General features: G+C 40.6%; 1 protein-coding gene across 3 annotated transcripts in view; it reads left to right on the forward strand.

The window, feature by feature from the left end:
• Positions 1-25: 25 nt before the first annotated feature.
• Positions 26-23,283, forward strand: part of mcm8 (minichromosome maintenance 8 homologous recombination repair factor) — a 39,315-nt gene continuing 16,057 nt past the window's right edge. The window contains exons 1-11 of one of the 3 annotated variants that reach the window (XM_067989424.1): positions 26-476; positions 5,707-5,799; positions 8,389-8,471; positions 9,627-9,776; positions 10,070-10,167; positions 14,064-14,262; positions 14,347-14,432; positions 16,877-17,028; positions 18,588-18,786; positions 18,868-18,898; positions 19,625-19,769. In XM_067989424.1, the coding sequence (XP_067845525.1) occupies positions 338-476; positions 5,707-5,799; positions 8,389-8,471; positions 9,627-9,776; positions 10,070-10,167; positions 14,064-14,262; positions 14,347-14,432; positions 16,877-17,028; positions 18,588-18,786; positions 18,868-18,898; positions 19,625-19,769 (1,375 nt within the window). In that variant the 5' untranslated portion in view covers positions 26-337. The remainder of the gene's footprint in view (positions 477-5,706; positions 5,800-8,388; positions 8,472-9,626; positions 9,777-10,069; positions 10,168-14,063; positions 14,263-14,346; positions 14,433-16,876; positions 17,029-18,587; positions 18,787-18,867; positions 18,899-19,624; positions 19,770-23,283) is intronic. The other 2 variants (XM_067989426.1, XM_067989427.1) reach the window with 2 other exon arrangements.

A 23,283-nucleotide genomic window follows, 5' to 3' on the forward strand; every position in this document is an offset into this window, starting at 1 on the left:
ACCGAAACCCCGGGCGCGAGAAGTTTTTTTTCCACACCCCCCCCCCCCCGCCATCGATTCAAATAGTTGGAGCGTTAAAAAAGCGCGGCCCGCCAACCTGTCCATATAATCCGGGTCGGCCTGTCCCTGTCCACCGGCGATGAGTTTTAAACCGAGCGGCTGCAAGTAGGGAAACAAAAGAAAAATCTCGCCGATTGATTTGTCGGCCGTAAGCACGGGAAGGGCCGCACGATAACATGGCAGGGGAGCTGGCAGTAGGGGCTCAGCCCAGCCCCCTGGCACTGGCGCCCGCCCCCCTGCACCAGTTGGTAGGGTAAGAGGGTAGGGAACATCAACAATGTGCTCCGACTGGAGAGGCGGAAGGACTTGGCGGGCTGCCAGAGGGGGTACGGGTGGTGGTGGTGGTGGAGGTGGATGGAGGGGGAAACCGTGGAGAGGAAGAGGAAACTGGGACAAACCCAGGAGGAGTGAAGGAAGTAAGTAAGTCTAGTGCATTTTAAATTGGAAGTAGTGTAAATTGTGAAAGGGTTTCACTATGGACTGGTGTGCTGGTCTACTTCAATAAGTGAAATGGTGTGGCACCAGTGGTACAGATCCAATTAGCCTCTCCCCAGGTACTGTTCCTCTACCTTTTTCACAATTGCTGTCATCACCTCTTCCTGACCATACCCACTCAATGGAGGTGATTTTAAACCCCCAAGAACGGGTAGGTGGGAATTGAAAATAGTTGTTTTTTGGGTCGCGACCGCAACCCGGCTTTATTTCCGGGTTTAAAGTCGGCGGTTAAAGGCTTCCCACTGGGAATGCAAAGTCTGAAAATTTTGCGGTTGCGACCCAAGAAAACAACAATTTTCAACTCTCACACACCCCCAACCCACCTGTTCTTGAGGTTTAAAGTCACCCCCAATCTGTCTGTCCTCCCAAATTAATGCCTTATCTCCACTCTCATTCATCTCCAAGGTCCCTGAATGTATGGCTTGCCCATCTCTCACAACTTACTGTTTGAATCCCTTCCACCAGATTTCTGACCCTCCCACTGCATCAAAATGGTCCTAACTAAGATTATGAATTCAATGTGACCGTGATGCTATAATTTCTCCCTGTCCTCCCCGCAGCTTTTGACATGGTCAATCGCACCATCGTCCTTCAACATCTCTCCTCCGTTGCTGATCATATATAGGGCATCTCCACCAATGGCTTCACCACCCTTTCCTGAGTCTTCTGTGGCCTCTCCCTCGTCTACATGCTGCCCTTTTGGTGATAGCATCCAAAACCATGGGGTCAGCTTCCACATGTATGCTGATAACATCAAGCTCTACCTCTCTTGATCCCTCCACTGCTCCTGTATTGTCAGGCTACTTGTCAAGCATTACTCTGTAATTTCCTTCAGCTAAACACTGGGCAGATCAAAGCCGCCATGTTGGCCCCTGCAACAAACTCTATTATTCCTGACTCCATTTCCTCTCTGACCATTGTCTTTGGCTGAACCATGATGTGTGCAATCTTAGCATCCTGTTTGCCCATGATTCCATATCCTCTCCTCACCTACTGCCACCTCTGACATTGTCTGCCTCTGTCTCTACCTCAGCCATCTGTTGTTGAAACTCTCATACATGTCTTTGTCACCACCTGACTTGATTACTCTATTGCTCTCCTAGCCAACCTTCTATTCTCCACCCACCATAAGCTTCAGTTCATTCAAGCCTCTGCTATCCTTGTCCTTTCCCACAAGTTACTCTTAATCATCACATCCATCTTGCTGCTCTACTTGGACTTTTCATTCCCCAATACCTCTGATTTAAAATTCTAATCCTTCTATGGCCTTTCCCTCCTTACACTTTGTTCCTCTGACTCCGGCTTCTTGTGCACCTCACCATTGGTGGCTCTGCTTCAGGCATCTAGGTTCCACTCCCTGGAATTGCCTCTTTAAACCCCTCTCCTTCTCCGCCACCCTCTTTGCCTTCAAGACTCTCCTTAAAGCCCATTTCTTTGACCAACCTATTGATTACTCGTTGCAATCCTTTCTTTGGCTTAGTGTTTCCTAATGGATGCAGTATATTTGGATTTCCAAAAGACATTCGAGGTGCCACATGAAAGATTACTGCACAAGATAAGAGCTCATGGTGTTGGGGGTAATATATTGGCATGGATAGAGGATTGGCTAACTAACAGAAAACAGAGTCGGGATAAAAGGGTCATTTTCAAAATGGCAATCTGTAACTAGTGGGGTGCCGCAGGGATTAATGCTGGGGCCTCAACTATTTACAATATATGTCAATGACTTGGATGAAGGAACAGAGTGTCTTGTGACCAAATTTGCTGATGATACAAAGATAGGTGGAAAAGCAAGTTGCGATGAGGACACAAAGTGTCTGCAAAGGGATATTGACAGGTTAAGCGAATGGGCAAAAATTTGGCAGATGGAATATAATGTGGGAAAATGTGAAGTCGTCCACTTTGGGAGGAAAAATAAAAAAGCAAAATATTATTTGAATGGAGAAATACTACAAAATGCTGTAGTACAGAGGGATCTGGGTGTCCTCGCAGGGAAGTCATGCTACAACTGTACAGGGTGCTGGTGAGACCACACGTGGAGTACTGCGTACAGTTCTGGTGCCCTTATTTAAGGAAGGACATACTTGCATTGGAGGCAGTTCAGAGAAGGTTCACTAGGTTGATTCCGGGTATGGAAGGGTTGTCTTATGAGGAAAGATTGAACAGGTTGGGTCTATACTTATTGGAGTTTAGAAGAATGAGAGGAGATCTTATTGTACAAGATTCTGAGGGGACTTGATAGGGTAGATGCTGAGAGGATGTTACCCTTCATGGGGGAATTTAAAACTAGGGGGCATAGTCTCAGAATAAGTGGTCGCCCGTTTAAGGTGGAAATGAGGAGGAATTTCTTCTCCCAGAGGATCGTGAATCTTTGGAATTCTTTAGCCCAAAAAGCTGTGGAGGCTGAGTCGTTGAATACATTCGAGGCTGAGTCGTTGAATACATTCGAGGCTGAGTCGTTGAATACATTCGAGGCTGAGTCGTTGAATACATTCGAGGCTGAGTCGTTGAATACATTCGAGGCTGAGTCGTTGAATACATTCGAGGCTGAGTCGTTGAATACATTCGAGGCTGAGTCGTTGAATACATTCGAGGCTGAGTCGTTGAATACATTCGAGGCTGAGTCATTGAATACATTCAAGGCTGAGTTAGACAAATTTTTGATCAGCAAGGGAGTCATAGGATATGGGGAAAGGGCGGGAAAATGGAGTTGAGGTAAAAATCAGATCAGCCATGATCTCATTAAATGGCGGAGCAGGCTCAAGGAGCCGAATGGCCTATTCCTGCTCCTATCTCTTATGGTCTGCTTTCCTTACACCTCTGTGAAGTGAGAAGTTTTTCTATGTCAAATGTACTATAAAGTTGTTGTCGTCATCGTCATCATCAGGATGAGAAATCCTAGCTGAGATTTTCTGTCACCAGCACATAAATTCAGTCCAAAACCATATAAGCATAGTTAAGTGATGAGCGCAAAATACTGCAAATGCTGGAAATCTGAAATAAAAACAGAAAATACTGAAAACATTCAGCAAATCAAGCAGCATCTGTGGAGAGAGAAATAGTTAACATTTCAGGCTGATGACCTTACTTCAGAACAAAGAAGTTAGAGATGTAGCAGTTTTTAAGCAAGTGCAGAGCCAGGGGAAAAAAGGGGGGGGGGGAAAGGAAAGGTCTGTGATGGGGTGGAGGGCAGGATTGATTAAATGACAAAAGGGATGATGATGCAAGGCAAAAAGGGATGGTAATGGGACAAGTAAAGAAACAAAAGATGGGTCCAGAGAAGGTGTAAATGGTTACAGTTGTAACCAAATGGTTGCTGTATATTGTCAGAAGTCAACATTTCACTTTTTAAAAAAAAAAGGTTTTCCTTCCAATGCAGTTCTAGAATTGCAAGATGTTGTGTAAATAGAAAGGGAAAAAGACAGGACCAGTAAATTAAAAGACTAGTACCTAAAGCACTCTGTCTCCAGACCATTGATGTATTTTTGCAGACTGCATTTCTTTTTTGATCACTTACTTCTTACTCAGTGGTGCCACTATTGGTAAAATTTAAGTCTAGGATTTAGCATGGCACTCCCTGCCAAGGCAACCTCTGATGTTGTTTGATTCTGCTCCCGCATGGTGTCTGTAAGGAAAACTATGGAAAATTCTTTAGTATTTTACAATTCCATATAATTGTTAATACCTCTGTAGCACACTGATTCTTGTAGAACTTCCCATTAGGAACTATACTTTTTTATATATATTAATGACTTGGACTTGGGTGCACAGGGCACAGTTTCAAAATTTGCAGATAACACAAAACTTGGAAGTGTAGTAAACAGTGAGGACGATAGTAATAGACTTCAAGGGGACAAAGACAGGCTGGTGGAATGGGCGGACACATGGCAGATGAAATTTAATGCAGAGAAGTGCGAAGTGATACATTTTGGTAGGAAGAACGAGGAGAGGCAATATAAACTAAATGGTACAATTCTAAAGGGGCTGTAGGAACAGAGAGACCTCCGAGGATATGTGCACAAATCTTTGAAGGTGGCAGGACAGGTTAAGAAAGTGGTTAAAAAAGCATATGGGATCCTGGGCTTTATAGATAGAGGTATAGAATACAAAAGCAAGGAAGTAATGTTGAATCTTTATAAAACACTGGTTCGGCCACAACTGGAGTATTGTGTCCAATTCTGGGCATTGCATTTTAGGAAGGATGTGAAAGCCTTAGAGAGGGTGCAGAAAAGATTTACTAGAATGGTTCCAGGGATGAGGGACTTCAGTTATGTGGATACACTGGAGAAGCTGGGGTTGTTCTTCTTAGAGTAGAGAAGGTTGAGAGGAGATTTGAAAGAAGTGTTCAAAATCATGAAGGGTTTAGATAAATAGAGAAACCGTTCCCATTGGTGGAAGGGTTGAGAACCAGAGGACACAGATTTCAGGTGATTGGCTAAAGAACCAAAGGCGACATAAGGAAAAACGTTTTTACACAGGGAGTAGTTACGATCTGGAATGCACTGCCTGAAAGGGTGGTGGAAGCAGATTCAATCATGGCTTTCAAAAAGGAATTGAATAAATGCTTGAAGGGAAAAAAGTTTGCAGGGCTATGGGGAAAGAGTGGGCGGAATGGGACTGACTGGATTGTTGTTACAAAGAGCCAGCACAGGTTCGATGGGCCAAATGGCGGCCTCCTGTGCTGTAAACCATTCTATGATTCTATACTTGGACTACTCAAATGCATTTCAGAGGGCAGACAGGAGGATATATTCCTTCAGTCTGGGCTGGATTTGAGCACAGCTCCCAGAAAAACCTGCGTCCAACCTCCCTTTTAAATCTGTTTTAATTGCTGTATTGTTTTTGGATGGCATTCATTTACTCTTGCTGGTAAGTGAAATTTCATCTGCTGTTGATGTTAGCAGAGAGTGATTTTGATTAGAATTGCTTTCCTCTTAGAAATTTCATGTTCATTTTTGCAACCTGATTTGATTTATTCCCAAACCTTGCTCAAAATAGAGTTGAATATGCATTATAAAATTACAACTGATGTTATTAGTATTTAAAAGTTGTAATTTGTTGCAAGAATTACTGAAAAAATGTTTTTAAAATGATGAGAACCCTCTTTGAACAAGTAAAGATTTCTTATTATTGCATGACATTTTGTTTTAGGTTTTCAACAGCTAAATCCTCATTTGCGCATAATTCAAGGAACTTTGAATCAGTTTATACCATATAAGGGTTGGAAACTTTATTTTTCAGAAGGTGAGTCTTCCTTTTGAAACTATTTGTATTGAAAAATAACTTCAAATAACAATGACATGTTTGATAATTTAGTAAATATTTAAAGGGAAATGTTAAAGCTTCCAAACACAAATTGCATTTGTATAGCACCTTTAACGTAGAAAAACATACCAAGATGCTTTACAGGAGCATAATAGACAACAATTGACATCGAGCCAAAGAAGGAGATATTAGGAGGGGTGACTAAAAGCTTGGTCAAAGAAGTAGGATTTAAGGAGGAGAGGTTTAGAGAGGGAATTCCAGAGCTTATGGCCTAGACGGCTGAAGGCACATCCACCAATGGTGGGGCGAAGGGAGTGAGGGATGAGTAAGAGGCCAGAGTTGGAGGAACACAGTTCTTGGAGGGTTGTAGGGCTGGAGAAGCCATAGAGGAATTTGAACATGAATGATAATTTTAAATTCGAAGCATTGGTGGACCAGGAGCCAGTGTGGGTTAACATATGTCTTAGAGTTTTGGATGAGCTCAAGTTTATAGAAGGTGGAAGATGGGAGGCCGGCCAGGAGAACATTGGAATAGTCGAGTCTGGAGGTAACAAAAACATTGATGAGTGTTTCAGCAGGTGGGCTGAAGCAGGGGCGGAGCTGGGTGTTGTTATGGAGGAGCACAGCATGGTTAACATCAATGACATAATCAATCAAATATTCCAGGCAGGGCCAATTAAGTTAGGGTGGAAAGAAAAAAGGACAACGGAAGCAGAGAAAAGTGAAATCATACAGTATTATTGCACAAAGTTCAAGATGGGAATTTTTGTTGAAGCTGCAGAAAATATTCATAGGGACTATAGCAGTCAAGTTTGAAACACGTGAAAGCTTTGTTAACTTTTTTAATAGTGTTACTATCACCAGACAGGGAGTGTCTCCATCGGTTAAGGTTAGTATGACTATTATGCAAAGTGGTAGGTAATTAGCCTTGTAGACTGCTGTAAAACATAACTGTGTTCATTACCAATATACGTGAATCTGCTTGATGGCCCACTTGAATGGAAAATTTGAACAAACTCTTGCACCCAGTATATCAATTGAGTATGACACCAAGGAGCCCTAGCAAAACAAAAGTCAATGGGGGTTAATGGGAAAACACTGCAGTAACTGGAGTCGTACTTGATGCAAATGAAGGTGATTGTACTAAAAAAGCCAATTATCACAGTCCCAGGACATGGCTGAAGGAGTTCCACAGGGAAATATCCTTGGCTTGGCAATCTTTTTTTTTATCGACTCTTTTTTGGCTTGACAATCTTCAACTGCTATATCAGTGACCTTCCCCCCCCCCTATTATAAGGTTGGGCATGAGGCTGTTCACTGACTGTTTGATGGTGTTCAGCTCTATTAACAACACCATCGATAATGATATGCTCCATGCCAACCTACAGCAAGACTTCGGCAATCTAGGCTTGGGCTGACAAATACCATGTTATGACCATCTATAACAAGAGAAAGCTGAACCCCACCTTTACGTGACTTTTAACGGTACCACCAAGTTCCCCCAACATCTTGGGGTGGTGGTCACTATTGACCAGAAGCTTAACTGGACTAATCGTATCAACACCATGGCTATAAGAGCGGAGCAGAGGCAGGGTAATCAAACGATATGGGAATCGATCTCAAACTAGTATCTAGTATTTTAAAAAAAAAGAAGGGACTCCATTCAAAGAAGCAGTTTTAATGTGAAAGCAGCATAATTTTTAAAGCTGAAACAAAAGAAAAAATGGGTGGAGGGAAATCAAGAAATGAAGAACTATACGTGTGGATAAATTTAAGGAAACACAGTACATATCTGTGATAAAATTAACTGCTTATTGTTGGTATCCCCATGGAGCCATAATGTTTAAAACAGATTGACGAACTCTTTCATTCCTTTGTTGTGAGGTGATTTTTGGGATTCCCAATAAGGCTGGGGGTGAATCATTCTTTCCTTGGTTGGAAACATAAGGAGTTTGAATACAAACACTTGTAGTGTTTAGGGTTTGTGAAGTGCTTGATTAGGATGCAAATATGCCATTTCCAGCTGGAGTGACATATTTTATTTGATGGCTGGAGCCCCCTTACAACCATTTAAACACATTAAAAAGGAAGTTATCGTGATTTCTCTCTGGGATATTCATAATACAGATGCTGTTTTGACTTTCTCCACTGTAGAGGCTGTTCTGGCTGCGCATAGGTGAGCCAGCATTGTATGTAGCATCACAAAGTGATGATGGCAGTCCACATGTTTATGTAGTGAATGAATTTGTCTCAGCTTGTAAAATGGCGCTTTTAACCTTGGTTGTGGAAAATTGCAGAAAAGCCATGAATGATTTGGGGTATTTCTAAGAAGATGTGCTTTAGAATACCATCGAGGAGCCCATAGTTAGCTGTGTAACCAGAGAGCTGAGAACACCTCGAGGCTTGGGTATTGGACGGACTGGTTCATTGCATTAGCTGAATTTCTATTGATGAGCTGCTTACTTTTCAGTAATTATTGACAGTTTTAGTATTGTGCTTGGGGTAACTATGTGCTAAAATATTGAGGGATTTAAAAAAAAAATGATTTTCAAACTTTTTCTTTAAAAGCTTATGTTGGGAGCTCTCCTTTTGTCCGGAAGATTAGTACATTTGAGAAGTTTTTCACAAATCATATTGATTTGTATGACAAGGTAAGAATCCTGGCTCCTCATTTTAGATTTTTCTACTTTCAGTGTTTACTGTTTGTGATTATTCATTCTTAACCAGTAGTCTCATTCACCATCCAGGGAGAAAGAAACATTGGGCCAGATTTTGCTGAAAAATATAACAGCGTCTGAAAGACGCACGCTGTTATTAATGTGCAAAGCGGCCAGCAACTTGTGGCGAGGAAGAGATACCCTGTAAATTGCGAATCGCCAAACATTGCTGGCTGATTTGCGCCACTCTGCCGTTAGCTTTGCAAAAATGGTATCCCTGTGATTTTCATAAAGTTACTACATTTGCACATTAATTGCCCATTAAACTCGGCACAGAAATTACAGTCTAATAATTAATAGTGTAAGTACCCTTTTAACGATGTGATAATTGTTAATGACTGCCAATCAACCTCTTTCCCAGAAAGTGAACATTTATAAGTGTGGAGTCTCATTCTTTCAGATTATGAATGTTTTTAGGAGATTTTAAACATGTCAAATTTTAAATTAATTTTTTTTCTTACTTTTCCTTTTTGTCTCTTCTTTCTCTCTTAATCCAATCTATCTTCCCCCCTCACTGTTTGTCCTGTTGTTTACCAAGGTCCCAGGTGCCCTCTTGTCCTCGCTGCGCCGTTATCAGCTTGCTCTTCCAGCAACTTTGTGGGCAAAAATTTTTAAAACCTAAACATACACACACAATCCTAACTAACAGGGCATGCTGCGCGATGGCCCAATCCAGCAATAGCCAATAGTTTAGTATTTATAAAACTTTAGCATTTATTGTAAACAAAATTGGTCTATAACAACTTTTTTCTAATGTATTACTTTTATTATTAAAATTAATTTAACATTGTACATTTGGTAGAATTAAGAATTTGACTGAGTTTTATCATGCTGTTTATACTTTTTAACATCAGAAGCAAACATTCACTCCTGGAGAAGTTTACCAGTTGAGTCTTTAAACATTTAAAAATGCTGCAATAGTCAGTACAACTTGGTCAGTGACATGCAGCACTTTTTCACACTGCATTGGAGTTTTAAGAAAAATAAATCAATTCAATGCTGCTGGCTGGCCATTCAGTTATGATACAAATAACAAAGAAAAGTTGAACATGCAATTCATTTGAAAATGTAAAATATTTCCCTCCAAAGGATGAAATAGAAAGAAAAGGAAGCATCCTGGTTGACTTTAAGGAACTTGTAAATGATGAAGAGCTAACTACTCTCATGCCAAATTTAGCCACTGAACTGAGGGATATGCCAGAAAAATTGTTGGATTGCATGGGATTGGCAGTTCATCAGGTTAGGTATCACATAACTCTTAGGTAACAAACATAATTTTCTTAATTTTACAAGATCAAAATGTACTTTTTTTGTTTTATGTTCCTTCACTTCTTCTGAAAGAAAGTAATGTAATAAGAATTGTTCTTTATTAAAAAAAATGTAATTTACAGTATATCTCAACTTCTGTTACAAAAATAGTATTAAGAAAGTCTCCTTATTGGACAGTTCATTTGTCATAAGTAAATTGAACTCTGTTTTATTAATGTAGAATTTGTAGTTTAATTGATGTTGCTTATGCTGCATGCATTCAGGTAATAACTAGAGATCTTGAAAGACAGGCAGCTCAGTTGGAACAAGGGCTACCAAACGAAGAGACTCCAATTGTAAATGTCCCTTTCATTCATGCAAGGTAAGTTTAAAACAAGAAACTTTAGGGCTACTTGCAAATTATTTTCTTGAAAGGTTAAGTGAAGACTAAATCTGCTATAAGCATTTTATTTCGTGTATCATCTGAGTCTATTTATATGTTAGGTGATGTTTCCTAGCTGTTGACTGACATTTTTCACTTGGCCAGTGTCTGTAACTGTTGAGAACAAAGAACTATATTATTTTTCAGCATATTATCAATGCAACATGTTATTGTATATTGGAAAAATCTTGTTTTGTTGGCTACAGTGTGGTGTGTTTTGTGTCATACGCACAAGTGTTGGAAATGTCAAGGGTGTAGGAAATTATGGGATTCTTTGCTCTTTTTCTCCCACTCCCCCTGCCCCTTCCAGATTTTAAATGTTTTGTCACTCCTTTTTCAAGAATCCCAGCTAAGCTAGAATTTGCCATGAAGATCAAAATCAGTAACATTGCCTGCCTAATTCCTTGGGGTTGTAACAATAATTTTGTGCTGGTCTAAGAGTGTACAATTATTTTGGCACTGAGTGATCAATTTTTGCTTGTCTCACCTGTTTATGTAAATATGCACAGCACAATAGATAATTACATAGTGCACCAAGTTGAAAGAAGTCATGTTTGTGAGCTAATATAATTGTGGCTTGAATGCATCTGTTCCAGTAGTAATGTGTATTTGAATTGTTCTAAAACCAGTGTTAATAGTGGTACTTGACTGTTTATTGGAAAATAGCTCCAGTTAATGGTTGAACAAGAATATCTTCATTTTTGGAAGTTCAATCAATGTATCCACTGTCTGCAGGTCATCTTGCAGTTAGTTAACCAGACCTTATTTTACCTTGTCACTGTCCTCTGTCAACAGTAAATACTGTAAGTTGGCTATGGCATGTTTGAAATAAGAAAGGAAAGATGACAGGTTTGGGGAAGAGTGGTTAAAAGATTGTGGCTAGGAAAGAAGTAAAGATGAGGACTATCAAAAGAGGCCTCAAAGTTGCATAAAATGATTGATAGCTCAACAATGTTGTGATCCTTTATTTGAAGATACAACAATGGGGAGGGAAGATGCCAGGGAAAATGCAAGGCATATATTGTTGAAAACGGAGGATACAGAATTCGGGAGCTGGAGTATGTGCTAAGAAAGTACAGTTGCAAAATTATAGTGCAGGGGTTTTGGGTATATGACTGAAAAGTTTTTATATGAATAGTAGTGTTACAGTAACTGGAATGTGTGTGAGTCCAAAAGAGAAGAGAACCAATAGGAAAACTAGAACAAACAAATTGGATTTTATGGAGTAGCTATTAAGCGGTGTAAGGGAAAAGTGGGCAAAATGAGTTTTAGTTGATAGTGGGGTTAAAAAAAAAACGTGGAACAAAGTAAAGGGTCAAATAGTGAGAATGTAAAGACAATCATGATTCGGTGACAGACAGATGGATAATAGCACTCAGGCAAGAGGAGATTTTGTATTCCATCAAATACCCATTTTTTTTGTAAATGTGCCCACATAAAGAAGGATTTTAAGTGCAATTTACTGTGGTACTTCTAATGATCTTTAACATCAATATGGTAGAATATTTTGTTGGAAAATAAATTCTAATCTTCATTTAACACTAAATCAATACAGTAGAAACTGAGTTTGCTCATCACAAAAACCTAGTGAGCACTTATGAATGGATAGCATGAGATATATTTGGCCATAAGCTGCTGACCTTTTGGTTAATCTGCTCAAAGACACCAGGTATTGATAACCTATAGATAAGGAAATTCTCCAGTTTCTTGTATCTATATTTTAATTATTTATATATTTATATTATTCATTTAGACAAAATTTCATTTCATAACAGGAATTTTAAATTTCTCTTGCATGCACTTCAGAGTCTGTACCATAAGTGGACATGATTGCAAAGAAATACAACTGGTATTTTTGTCTATTGCTGCCGTATAACTCTTATGAATTTGTAGCTAAGAAAGCTATTGATATTCAATTGTGTTGAAATAATTTGGAGAAAACAAAATTTAATGAACTTTTGCCAGTGTTTGCTATTATCAGAAACTTGTGATATACACTGTACACATTATAGGCAAAATGTGATCTGTATTGTCAAGGATAGATTTCTCATTAGTCATATGAATATGTCCTTTAAATTAGTGCTGCATAAAAAGAGCAAATTAAATCGTCAAATTAAGGCTAACTATTTTCTTAAGTGTCGCCACCCCCACCCCTGGTTCTGTGCCGTTCTCTCCCTAAACCTGTTCAAATCCCTTCATCTGGCTTCTGCCCTTCTCGCAGCACTGGGACTGTTCTGGCCAAAGTCACATGATATCCTTTGACCGTGGTGCATAGTCCTTCTTCGTCCTCTACAGGGTTTGATAGGGTTGACTGCACCATTCTTCTCCTTAGTGTCGCCTCTGTTCTACTGTATAGGACTGCCCTTGCATGGTTTCACTGCTGCCTGTTTGAATGCATATCCAGCAATAGTTTGTTTTCCTGTCTCAACAGTGTGATATTTTTGGAGTCTCTCGAGACTCTTTCCTTGGTCCTCTCCTGTTTCTCATCTACATGACCATTGATGACATCTGCAGGTTCCGGATCAGCATCCATATATATGCTGATGATACCCAGCACTGCCTCTCCATCTCTTCCCCAAACCCACAACTGCATCAGACTGCCTGACCAACATCAAATTATAGATGAACCAAATCTTCCTCTAACTGAACATTAGGAAGACCAAAGCCATCATGTTCGATCTAATAAACTTTGCTTCCCTGTCACAGATTTCATCCCCCCCCTCCCCAGGCACTGTCTCAGACTAAACTCGACTGTTTTCAACCTTGGTGTCGTTATTGATAACAAACTGAGCTTCTAACCCATATCCTCTCTGGCTTTATCACTCTCTTGAACTCTATCCCTAAACCCCCTGGCTCTCCAGTTCCTTCCGCTCCATTTAAAAACCGTTATAAATCCCATCTTTGTGACCAAGCTTTTGGTACCTCTCCTAATCACTTTCTACGCGCCCCCCCCCCCCCCCCACAACTCCCTCCTTTAGTCGGCTTTTGTTTCTTTTAGCTTTTTATCCCCTCACCTCTCTAATGTGCTTTTGAGATGTTTTCTATAATAAATGCGCAGTAAAAATGCAAGTTGTTTTTGTAGATAAGTTAAATAATTTATTTAAGTGTGTTTTGAGTATGAGGAAAAATTGCAGTATGTAATGAGACTAGGGCAGGATGCAAGTAGTTCAATTAGAATTTATGGAGGGTGGACATAAGGTAGGGGCAGAGGTGTGTGATGTTGCACAGTTAGAAGTAAGCACTTTTGGCGATGGATTGGAGTTTGAAGTTTAGTTCTGGATGGAACAGGATGCTGAAATTCTGTACAATCTGGTTCAGCCTGAGCAAGCAGCTGAGGAGGGAGTGGAGTCCTTGGTAAGGCAGCAGAGTTTTTGGTGCGGACCTAAAATGATAGCCTGTTTTAACTTTACAGTGCTTACCAAAGCTAAGTTCAAAGTTTAATCACGATTATGGCTTTTTTCTTAGTGATTTGTAAAGTCACTCGGAGATTACGTAGATTCTGGCTTTTATATCAAATTACTGTCTCCATGCTTATTTTGAGATGCAACACTTACATTTGAATGTGCTGGACAGGAAATGTGTGTTAGATGTACTATTTTTATAATATAGAAAAGTATATTCATTTTTAATTTTCATTCCTGTTTGCTGATATGGCACATACCTGTTCAATTGTGACTTGTCACTGGCTCAAATTTTGCATTCATAAAACAATAAGTTGCATAAAATCTGCATGTAAGGTGTGACACCAAAGTATGATGAAAGCATAGCCAACATGTACCATTTTTATTTTATTAAAATAAGCACATAAATCTCATGCAAAATATGTACATTTCTAGGGTCTATAACTATGAGCCTTTGATGTTGTTGAAAAATTTACGAGCTAACTGCTACGGAAAATATGTTTCTCTACGTGGAACAGTTGTCCGTGTCAGCAATGTCAAACCATTCTGCACTAGAATGGCCTTTACGTGCAAAACGTGTGGAGATACTCAGAGTCTACCGCTTCCTGATGGAAAATACACACTCCCTACAAAGGTATTGTACTATAATTTTTTAGAAAAAAAAATATTGATCGATTTAGAATTATTTGAGGAAACTAATTTTGAATTCTTTCCCTAGTGTTTAGCGCCAAATTGTCGAAGTCGGTCATTTATACCTAATAGAAGTTCTCCATTAACAGTGACTGTAGACTGGCAATCTATCAAGTACGTGAACCTTTGATTGAAGATCATTGCATTTTTGGTATTTTTAGTTTTTAAAAAAAAAAAATTATTGTTCAATCCAACTGACCAGAACGGCCTGATTCAGTGGCATTGTGATTCTATTTGGTGCTTTCAACTGGAGAGTTGTATTGCAGTACTTGTTTAAGACCGTATTATATTCTGTTTCTAAATAGTGGAAGAACTGTGCAAGGAAAATTCAGAGTTCAGAAGAATTGAAATGTTTGTTCCATTGGGCGGGAAGGGGAATGGGTGCAAAATTTGCTTCAGGGGGTGGGAGGTGTGTTCCAGAGAACGACTTTTGGCCTCTATGTTGGGGGAGGGGGTGCTGGAGGAGTTGAGAGCACCATCTTTTGCAAGCCTTGCTCAGCTGCAGGTGTCTTTCACGTCATTCATTAAATGACGGTTATTTGATTTTTGAGGTAAAGCATCTTGCAGAGTTATTTTTTCGAAAAAACATTAAAAACATTTTTTTGTCTCTTTTCGTGTCTCCAAAGGTGCTTCACATATCTTTGCTTCAGGTGGCCCTGTCATATAATGATATGCTCACATCATCAGCTACATGCTCATTACGTTGCAACCATGCACATTTCCAATATGTAATATATTAAAGGCACATGGCATTGTGTAGGTTCAAGTTTTCATCCTCACACTTTAGTTGCATCAAAGATGTGAAAATTCAGTATTGATTGGATACTGATGCTTCACGATTGATATTTGTATCTAGAGAATTGCAGTTTGTAGCTGAGATGCTGTAGAACTGATGGGTCTCCAGGAATATTTTTTTTTTAAAAAAAGAACAAGTGCTAATTTACTTTCGCCACACAAATGAAACAGATATATAGAAAATAGGAGCAGGAGTAAGCCATTCGGCCCTTCGAGCCTGCACCGCCATTCAATATGATCATGGCTGATCCTCTATCTCAATACCATATAGACAGCCAATCATCTCAGCCCCAGGACATTGCTGCAGGAGTTCCTCAGGGCAGTGTCCTAGGCCCAACCATCTTCAGCTGCTTCATCAATGACCTTCCCTCCATCATAAGGTCAGAAATGGGGATGTTCGCTGATGATTGCACATTGTTCAGCTCCATTCTCAACCCCTCAGATAATGAAGCAGTCCGTGCCTGCGTGCAGCAAGACCTGGACAACATCCAGGATTGGGCTCATAAGTGGCAAATAACATTCGTGCCAGGCAATGATCATCTCCAACAAGAGAGAGTCTAACCACCTCCCCATGACATTCATACACATTACCATTGCTGCATCCCCCACCGTCAACTTCCTGGGGGTCACCATTGACCAGAAACTTAACTGGATCAGCCACATAAATACTGTGGCTACAAGAGCAGGTCAGAGGCTAGGTATTCTGCGGCGAGTGACTCACCTGACTCCTCAAAGCCTTTCCACCATCTACAAGGCACAGGTTAGGAGTGTGATGGAATACTCTCCACTTGCCTGGATGAGTGCAGCTCCAACAACACTCAAGAAGCTTGACACCATCGAGGACAAAGCAGCCCGCTTGATTGGCACCCCATCCACCACCCTAAACATTCACTCCCTACATCACCGGCGCACCGTGGCTGCAGTGTGTACAATCCACAGGATGCACTGCAGCAACTCGCCAAGGCTTCTACGACAGCACCTCCCAAACCCACGACCTCTGCCACCTAGAAGGACAAGGGCAGCAGGCACATGGGAACAACACCACCTGCACGTTCCCCTCCAAGTCACACACCATCCCGACTTGGAAATATGTTGCCGTTCCTTCATCGTCGCTGGGTCAAAATCCTGGTACTCCCTACCTAACAGCACTGTGGGAGAACCTTCACCACACGGACTGCAGCGGTTCAAGAAGGCGGCTCACCACCATCTTCTCAAGGGCAATTAGGGATGGGAAATAAATGCTGGCCTTGCCAGCGACGCCCACATCCCATGAACGAATAATAAAAAAAAATGTTCCTGCTATCTCCCCATACTCCTTGATGCCTTTTGTGTCTAGAAATCTACCTAGCTCCTTCTTAAATATATTCAGTGACTTGGCCTCCACAGCCTACTGTGGTAGAGAATTCCACAGGTTCACCACCTCTGAGTGAAGAAATTTCTCCTCATCTCAGTCCTAAATGTCCTAGCCCGTATCCTGAGACTGTGACCCCTCGTTCTGGACCCCCCCAGCCAGGGGAAACATCGTCCCTGCATCCAGCCTGTCTAGCCCTGTCAGAATTTTATTTGTTTCAATGAGGTCCTCTCTCATTCTTCTAAACTCGAGTGAATACAGGCCTAGTTGACCCAATCTCTCCCAGTCTGGTGAACCTTCGCTGCATTCCCTCTATGGCAAGAATATCCTTTCTTAGGTAAGGATGTCTGTTTTAACATGGAAAGACCTTTTCTCATTTAGGTAAAGTAGTATATATGCGCTTTTTTTGCAGACTGCAGGAGCTTACGTCAGATGATAAGAGAGAGGCTGGGAGAATCCCTCGTACTATAGAATGTGAGCTTATCCAGGACTTGGTAGACAGTTGTGTTCCAGGAGACATGGTAACAGTTGCAGGGATTGTCAAGGTGGCAAACAGTAGTGAAGGTATGACTGAAGTACATATAAATTGTACATCTTTTCTTTGCTGTCCAGGACATCTGCACCTGTGTGTGTGTGGTGTGTGTGTGTGTGTGTGTGACTATTTCTTATGAAAAATATTCCAGCCAATAGTTCTGAAATTGTAATGTCCTGTGTACCAAAACTATTTAAGATAATTTTACTAGAGCCATTGCTGAATGACTGTTACAATTTCAATTGTTATAAGATCGCCATGCCCTTTTCTCTACCTTTTCATACCAACAGAAGAAAAGGTATGGAAATAGTTTAAAGGAGTCGGTAAGTGTACAGTGGAGTATTTCCAGTATAAAGTACTCCCTGCACCAATCTATACAATGTAATAAAACACAGGTAGTGTTGATTTTTATAACTGATTTCTGTTCCTCTGCAGAACTGCCATTTTAAGTTTTCACTTTCACCTGGCACTGGTCTAATGATGTAGGTTACTGTTGTGTCCTGGAGTGGTTATACTGGTTTACCTAGAAGTTAACACTTCATATCAGCCTGGATGCTGATCCAGGCTGATATGATAGTCCTGGCTGGGTGCTGCTATGCTACATTTGCATTGGAGAACTGATTGATTGGAGCATATTGCAAGGCAGTAAGCCTGTGGTTCAGATCCTGCTAATTTTGCAACATTATCTGAATCACGACAATATGTTGCAGTTTTAAAATACATTCCAACCTGTGCTAGTCTTGTGTAATGTATACATGTAGAGTTTATGTAGCCATTTTTGGCAGGATATATCCTTTACTAGTGGTAGCCATCATGACTGTCAGCAAAATCCCTAATCAAAACAAGTGATTGGAACTAAAGTGATACTGAGCTTTTATGACAATATATGCCAGAAGAATTGCTTATGTTAACTTATTAAAATCCATGAGTTGGTAACACTATCACACCCTCAGAACATTTGTAATCAATGGGTAACAGTAATGCCTGTTTGTGCATAAGGGGCACTGTCAAGTTCATCAGGATCTTTCTTTTGTGTGGTCCCGGTGGCTGCCAGAAATGAGCATAGGACTCTTTCCAATAAGGGTCCTGCTCCCTGTTTCACGACCAGTTTGTGAAATTTGTTATGAGCAGCCTGAGCTTGCGCCGAAGAAACCGTCAGGTAACTTTTTTTTGGGTACCATAACATGGAGCCAGGAAGAGCATGAGTGCTCTTCCTGTCTCCACGTGAATACTGCAATCCTCCCCCCGCCCCCCGGCCCGGACATTCCTGCATGCCTCTGCCAGTGAGGCAGGCTGCCCACGTTGGAGCGCAGCAAAGCGGTGCACTACCTCAGGAGGCACGACAGACGCTGGCAGCTCGCTGTAATTATTAAAATGAGGCCTAATTTCTGTCGCTCCTTGGGGCCTCCTGATTCGGGCACCCGTTGGAAGCATGCTGTCAGTTATGTGCCCAAAAATGGGCCATGACACATTTCTACCCCACTGTTTCCTTTAACTAACTGTGATTAAGGTTCACTTGTTCTCTCTACATTTTGGCTGTATTTTATTTATGATCTATATATATATTCATTATTCTGTTTGACTTTTTTAGGGAAGACTAGAAACAAAGATGACAAATGCATGTTCTTTTTGTATATTGAGGCCAACTCTATTAGTAATGGTAAAGGACAGAGGAATGTGAGTTCCGAAGAGGTATCTGGTGATACGGCCTCCATGGAGTTTACACTTAAAGAGCTTTATGCAATTCAAGAGATTCAGGCTGAAGAAAATCTTTTCAAATTATTTGTTAAGTATGTTGTATCCTATTTCTTTAAAACTGTTGTTTAGTATCATTTTGAAAGGCAACTACAGATCTTCATTTTTTTTTGCAGTTCATTGTGTCCTGCTATATATGGTCATGAGGTGAGTGTCATGGTACAGTAAGAAAACTACCATTAATTTATAAATGATATACAGTTTTATTTTTTCCCCATTCAAATAGCTTATCGTGTTTTAGAACATAAGAACATAAGAAATTGGAGCAGGAGTAGGCCAATCGGCCCCTCGAGCCTGCTCCGCCATTCAATAAGATCATGGCTGATCTGATCCCAACCACAAATCTAAAGAACACAAGAAGTCGGAGCAGGACCCGGCCACATAGCCCCTGGGCCCTCTCCGCCACCCACAGGGCATTGACCGATCCGAACTCAGCTTCATGTCCAATTTCCTGCCCGCTCCCCATAACCCCTAATTCCCTTTACTTCTAGGAAACTGTCTATTTCTGTTTTAAATTTATCTAATGATGTAGCTTCCACAGCTTCCTGGGGCAGCAAATTCCACAGACCTACCACCCTCTGAGTGAAGAAGTTTCTCCTCATCTCAGTTTTGAAAGAGCAGCCCCTTATTCTAAGATTATGCCCCTAGTTCTAGTTTCACCCATCTTTGGGAACATCCTTACTGCATCCACCCGATCAAGCCCCTTCACAATCTTATATGTTTCAATAAGATCGCCTCTCATTCTTCTGAACTCCAATGAGTAGAGTCCCAATCTACTCAACCTCTCCTCATATGTCCGCCCCCATAGCAAGCAGTTTACACGCTGGCAATATTCGAATGAAAGCTCCCAATAAACAGTTGTTTTTTTCGTAGCTTGTCAAAGCAGGATTGGCACTGGCACTCTTTGGAGGCTGCCAAAAATATGTGGATGATAAAAATCGCATTCCTATCCGAGGTGATCCTCATGTGCTTATAGTTGGTGATCCTGGACTTGGAAAGAGCCAAATGTTACAGGCAAGTAAAGTTATCAAGTACAAAAATCTCCTTTTATAGGCAAAATGTAAGGATTTTCAAACTTGTATTCGTAGAATCATTGAATGATACAGCACAGAAGGAGGCTATTTGGCCCATTGTGCCTGTGCCAACTCTTTGAAAGAGCTATCTAATTAGTCCCATTCCCTTGCCCTTTCCCTATAGCCCTGCAAATATTTTCCCCTCAATGAATTATCCAATTACCTTTTGAAAGTTATTAATGAATCTTCTTCCACCACTCTTTCAGGTAGTGCACTCCAGATCATAACTCGCTGCATTAAAAAAATTCTCTTCATCTCTCTTCTGGTTCTTTTGCCAATTACGTTAAATCTGTGTCCTTTGGTCCCTGACCCTTCTGCCACTGGAGCTAGGTACTACCACATTATGGAAATCTTGGTGCTTTCTACTGTTCAGCTTAGTTGAATTCTACTGATTAACAACAATAACTTGCATTTAAATAGCACCTTTTAACGTAGTAAAACATCTCAAGGCGCTTCACAGGAGCGATTATCAAACAAAATTTGACACCGAGCCACATGAGATATTAGGACAGGTGACCAAAAGCTTGGTCAAAGAGGTAGGTTTTAAGGAGCATCTTAAAGGAGGAGAGGTGGAGCAGTTTAAGGAGGGAATTTCAGAGCTTAGGGCAACTGAAGGCACGACCGCCAAACGTGGAGCAATTAAAATTGATGTGCAAGAGGCCAGAATTTGACGAGTGCAGAGATCTCGGAGGGTTGTAGGGCTGGAGGAGGCTACAGAGATAGGGAGGGGCGAGGTCACAGAGGGATTTGAAAACAAGGATGAAAACCATTCAGTGTCCAAGTGAGGGAGGCTTACTTGTAGTTTGTGGTGGGCAAAAAGGGCAGAGTGTTAGAAAAAAGAACAAATTCTCAATCCTGCAAGTTTATTCTCTCTGTCTCACCTATTGTTGACCTCACCTATGAAACAAAACACATTGTCATTTGATGCTTTTTGTGAATTGTATCCTCCACTACTTTAAAAGAAGATTCATATGAATGTTAAATGCTCACATGCTAATATCTGAGTAATTTCAAGGCCTTTATTTTTGTACAAGAAAAATGCTCAATTCTGCCTGGTAAAAGGTATTTCAAGAAAATGTATAAATGTATAAATGGATCAAGTTGTGTTTCACATGCCGCTATTGTGGATTACCTCTTTTTTTAAAAAAATGGGCCTTGTTGGCAACACAGAATTCCTTGTACCATAAACTCATTTTGTAATGCCTTCCATTTTAGGCAGACATTTCCTGTGGAATAAAATTTGTTGAACATAAGAAATAGGAGCAGGAGGAGACCATACGGCCCCTTGAGCCTGCACCACCATTCAATAAGATCATGGCTAATCTTTGACCTCAACTCCACTTTCTCGCCCGATCCCCATATCACTTGATTCCCTTAGTGTCCAAAAATCTATCGATCTCAGTCTTGAATATACTGAACGACTAAGCATCCGCAGCCCTCTGGGGTAGAGAATTCCAAAGATTCACAATGCACTGAGTGAAGGAATTTCTCCTCATTTCAGTCCTAAATGATCAACCCGTTATCCTGAGACTATGCCCCCTAGTTCTAGACCCTCCAGCCAGGGGAAACAGCCTATCAGCATCTACCCTGTCAAGTCCTCTCAGAATCTTATGTTTCAATGAGATCACCGCTCATTCTTCTAAACTCCAGAGAATATAGGCCCATTTTACACAATCTCTCCTCATAGGTCAACCCTCTCATCCCAAGAATCAATCTAGTAAACCTTTGTTGCACCGTCTCGAAGCCAAGTATATCCTTCCTTAAGTAAGGAGACTAAAACTGTACACAGTATTCCCAGGTTTGGTCTCACCAAAGCCCTCTACAAATATAGCAAGACTTCCTTAGTTTTGTACTCCAATCCCCTTGCAATAAAGGCCAACATACCATTTGCTTTCCTAATTGCTTGCTGTACTTGCATGTTAACTTTCTGTTTTTCGTGTATAAGGACACCCAAATCCCTCTGAACCACCTACATTTAATAGTTTCTCTCCATTTAAAAAATATTCTGTTTTTCTATTCTTCCTACCAAAGTGAATAACCTCACATTTCCCCACATTATACTCCATCTGCCACCATCTTGCCCGCTCTCTTAACCTGTCATTATCCCTTTGCAGACTCTTCATATCCTCCTCACAGCTTACTTTCCCATCTAGCTTTATATCATCAGCAAACGTGGATACATTACACTCGGTCCCTTCGTCTAAGGCATTAATACATAGATTGTAAATAGCTGAGCCCAAGTACTGAGCCTTGCGGCACCCCAATAGTTACAGCCTGCCAACCTTAAAATGACCCTTTTGTTCCTACTTTGTTTTCTGTCTGTTAACCAATTCTCTATCGAAGCTAATATTATCCCAACTCCATGAGCCCTTTAACTTGTGTAACAACCTTTTATGTGCACCTTATCGAATGCCTTTTGAAAATCCAAATATGTTACATCCACTGGTTCCCCTTTATCTACCCTACGAGTTACATCCTGAAAAAAAAACTCTAATAGATTTGTCAAACATGATTTCCCTTTCATAAAACCATGTTGACTCTGCCTAATCATATTATGGTTTTCTAAGTACCCTATTACCACGTCCTTAAGAGATTCCAGCATTTTCCCGACGACTGATGTCAGGCTAACTGGCCTGTAGTTCCTGTTTTCTCTCTGACTCTTTCTTGAATAGCGGTGTTTTATTTGCTACCTTCCAATCCACTGGGACCGTTCTAGAATCTAGAGAATTCTAGAGGATCACAACCAATGCATCCACTATCTCTGCAGCCACCTCTTCTAGAATCCTAGGATGTAGGCCACCTGGTCCAGGGGATTTGTCATCTTTCAGTCCCATTAATTTCTCCAGTTCTTCTTCTTTACTAATATTAATTACTTTTAAGTTCCCCACACTCATTAGTCCCTTGGTTCCCCACTATTTCTGATATTTCTTTGTGTCTTCTACCGTGAAGACTGATACAAAATATTTGTTTAACGTCCCTGCCATTTCTTTATTCCCCATCATAATTTCTCCTGTCTCAGCCTCTAAAGGATCCACGTTTACTTTCGCTACTCTCTTTACATAATTGTAGAAGCTCTTACAATCTGTTTTGATATTTCTTGCTAGTTTACTCTCATTCTATTTTCTCCCTCTATCAATTTTTTCGTCATCCTTTGCTGGTTTCTAAAACTCTCCCAATCATCAGGTTTACTATTCTTCTTGGCAACATTATAAGCCTCTTTTAATCTAATACTATCCTTAACTTCTTTAATTAGCCATGGATGGATCACTTTTCCTGTGGAGTTTTTATTTCTCAATGGAATGTATATTCGTTGAGAATTATGAAATGTTTCTTTAAATGTTTGCCATTGCTTATCTACCGTCATATCTTTTAATCTAATTTTCCAATCAACCTTAGCCAACTCTCCCCTCATACCTATGTAATTGGCTTTGTTTAAGTTTGAGACTCTAGTTTCGGACT

Source organism: Heptranchias perlo, chromosome 8 (genome assembly GCF_035084215.1).
Source record: "Heptranchias perlo isolate sHepPer1 chromosome 8, sHepPer1.hap1, whole genome shotgun sequence".
In the NCBI taxonomy this organism is placed as follows: Eukaryota; Metazoa; Chordata; class Chondrichthyes; order Hexanchiformes; family Hexanchidae; genus Heptranchias; species Heptranchias perlo.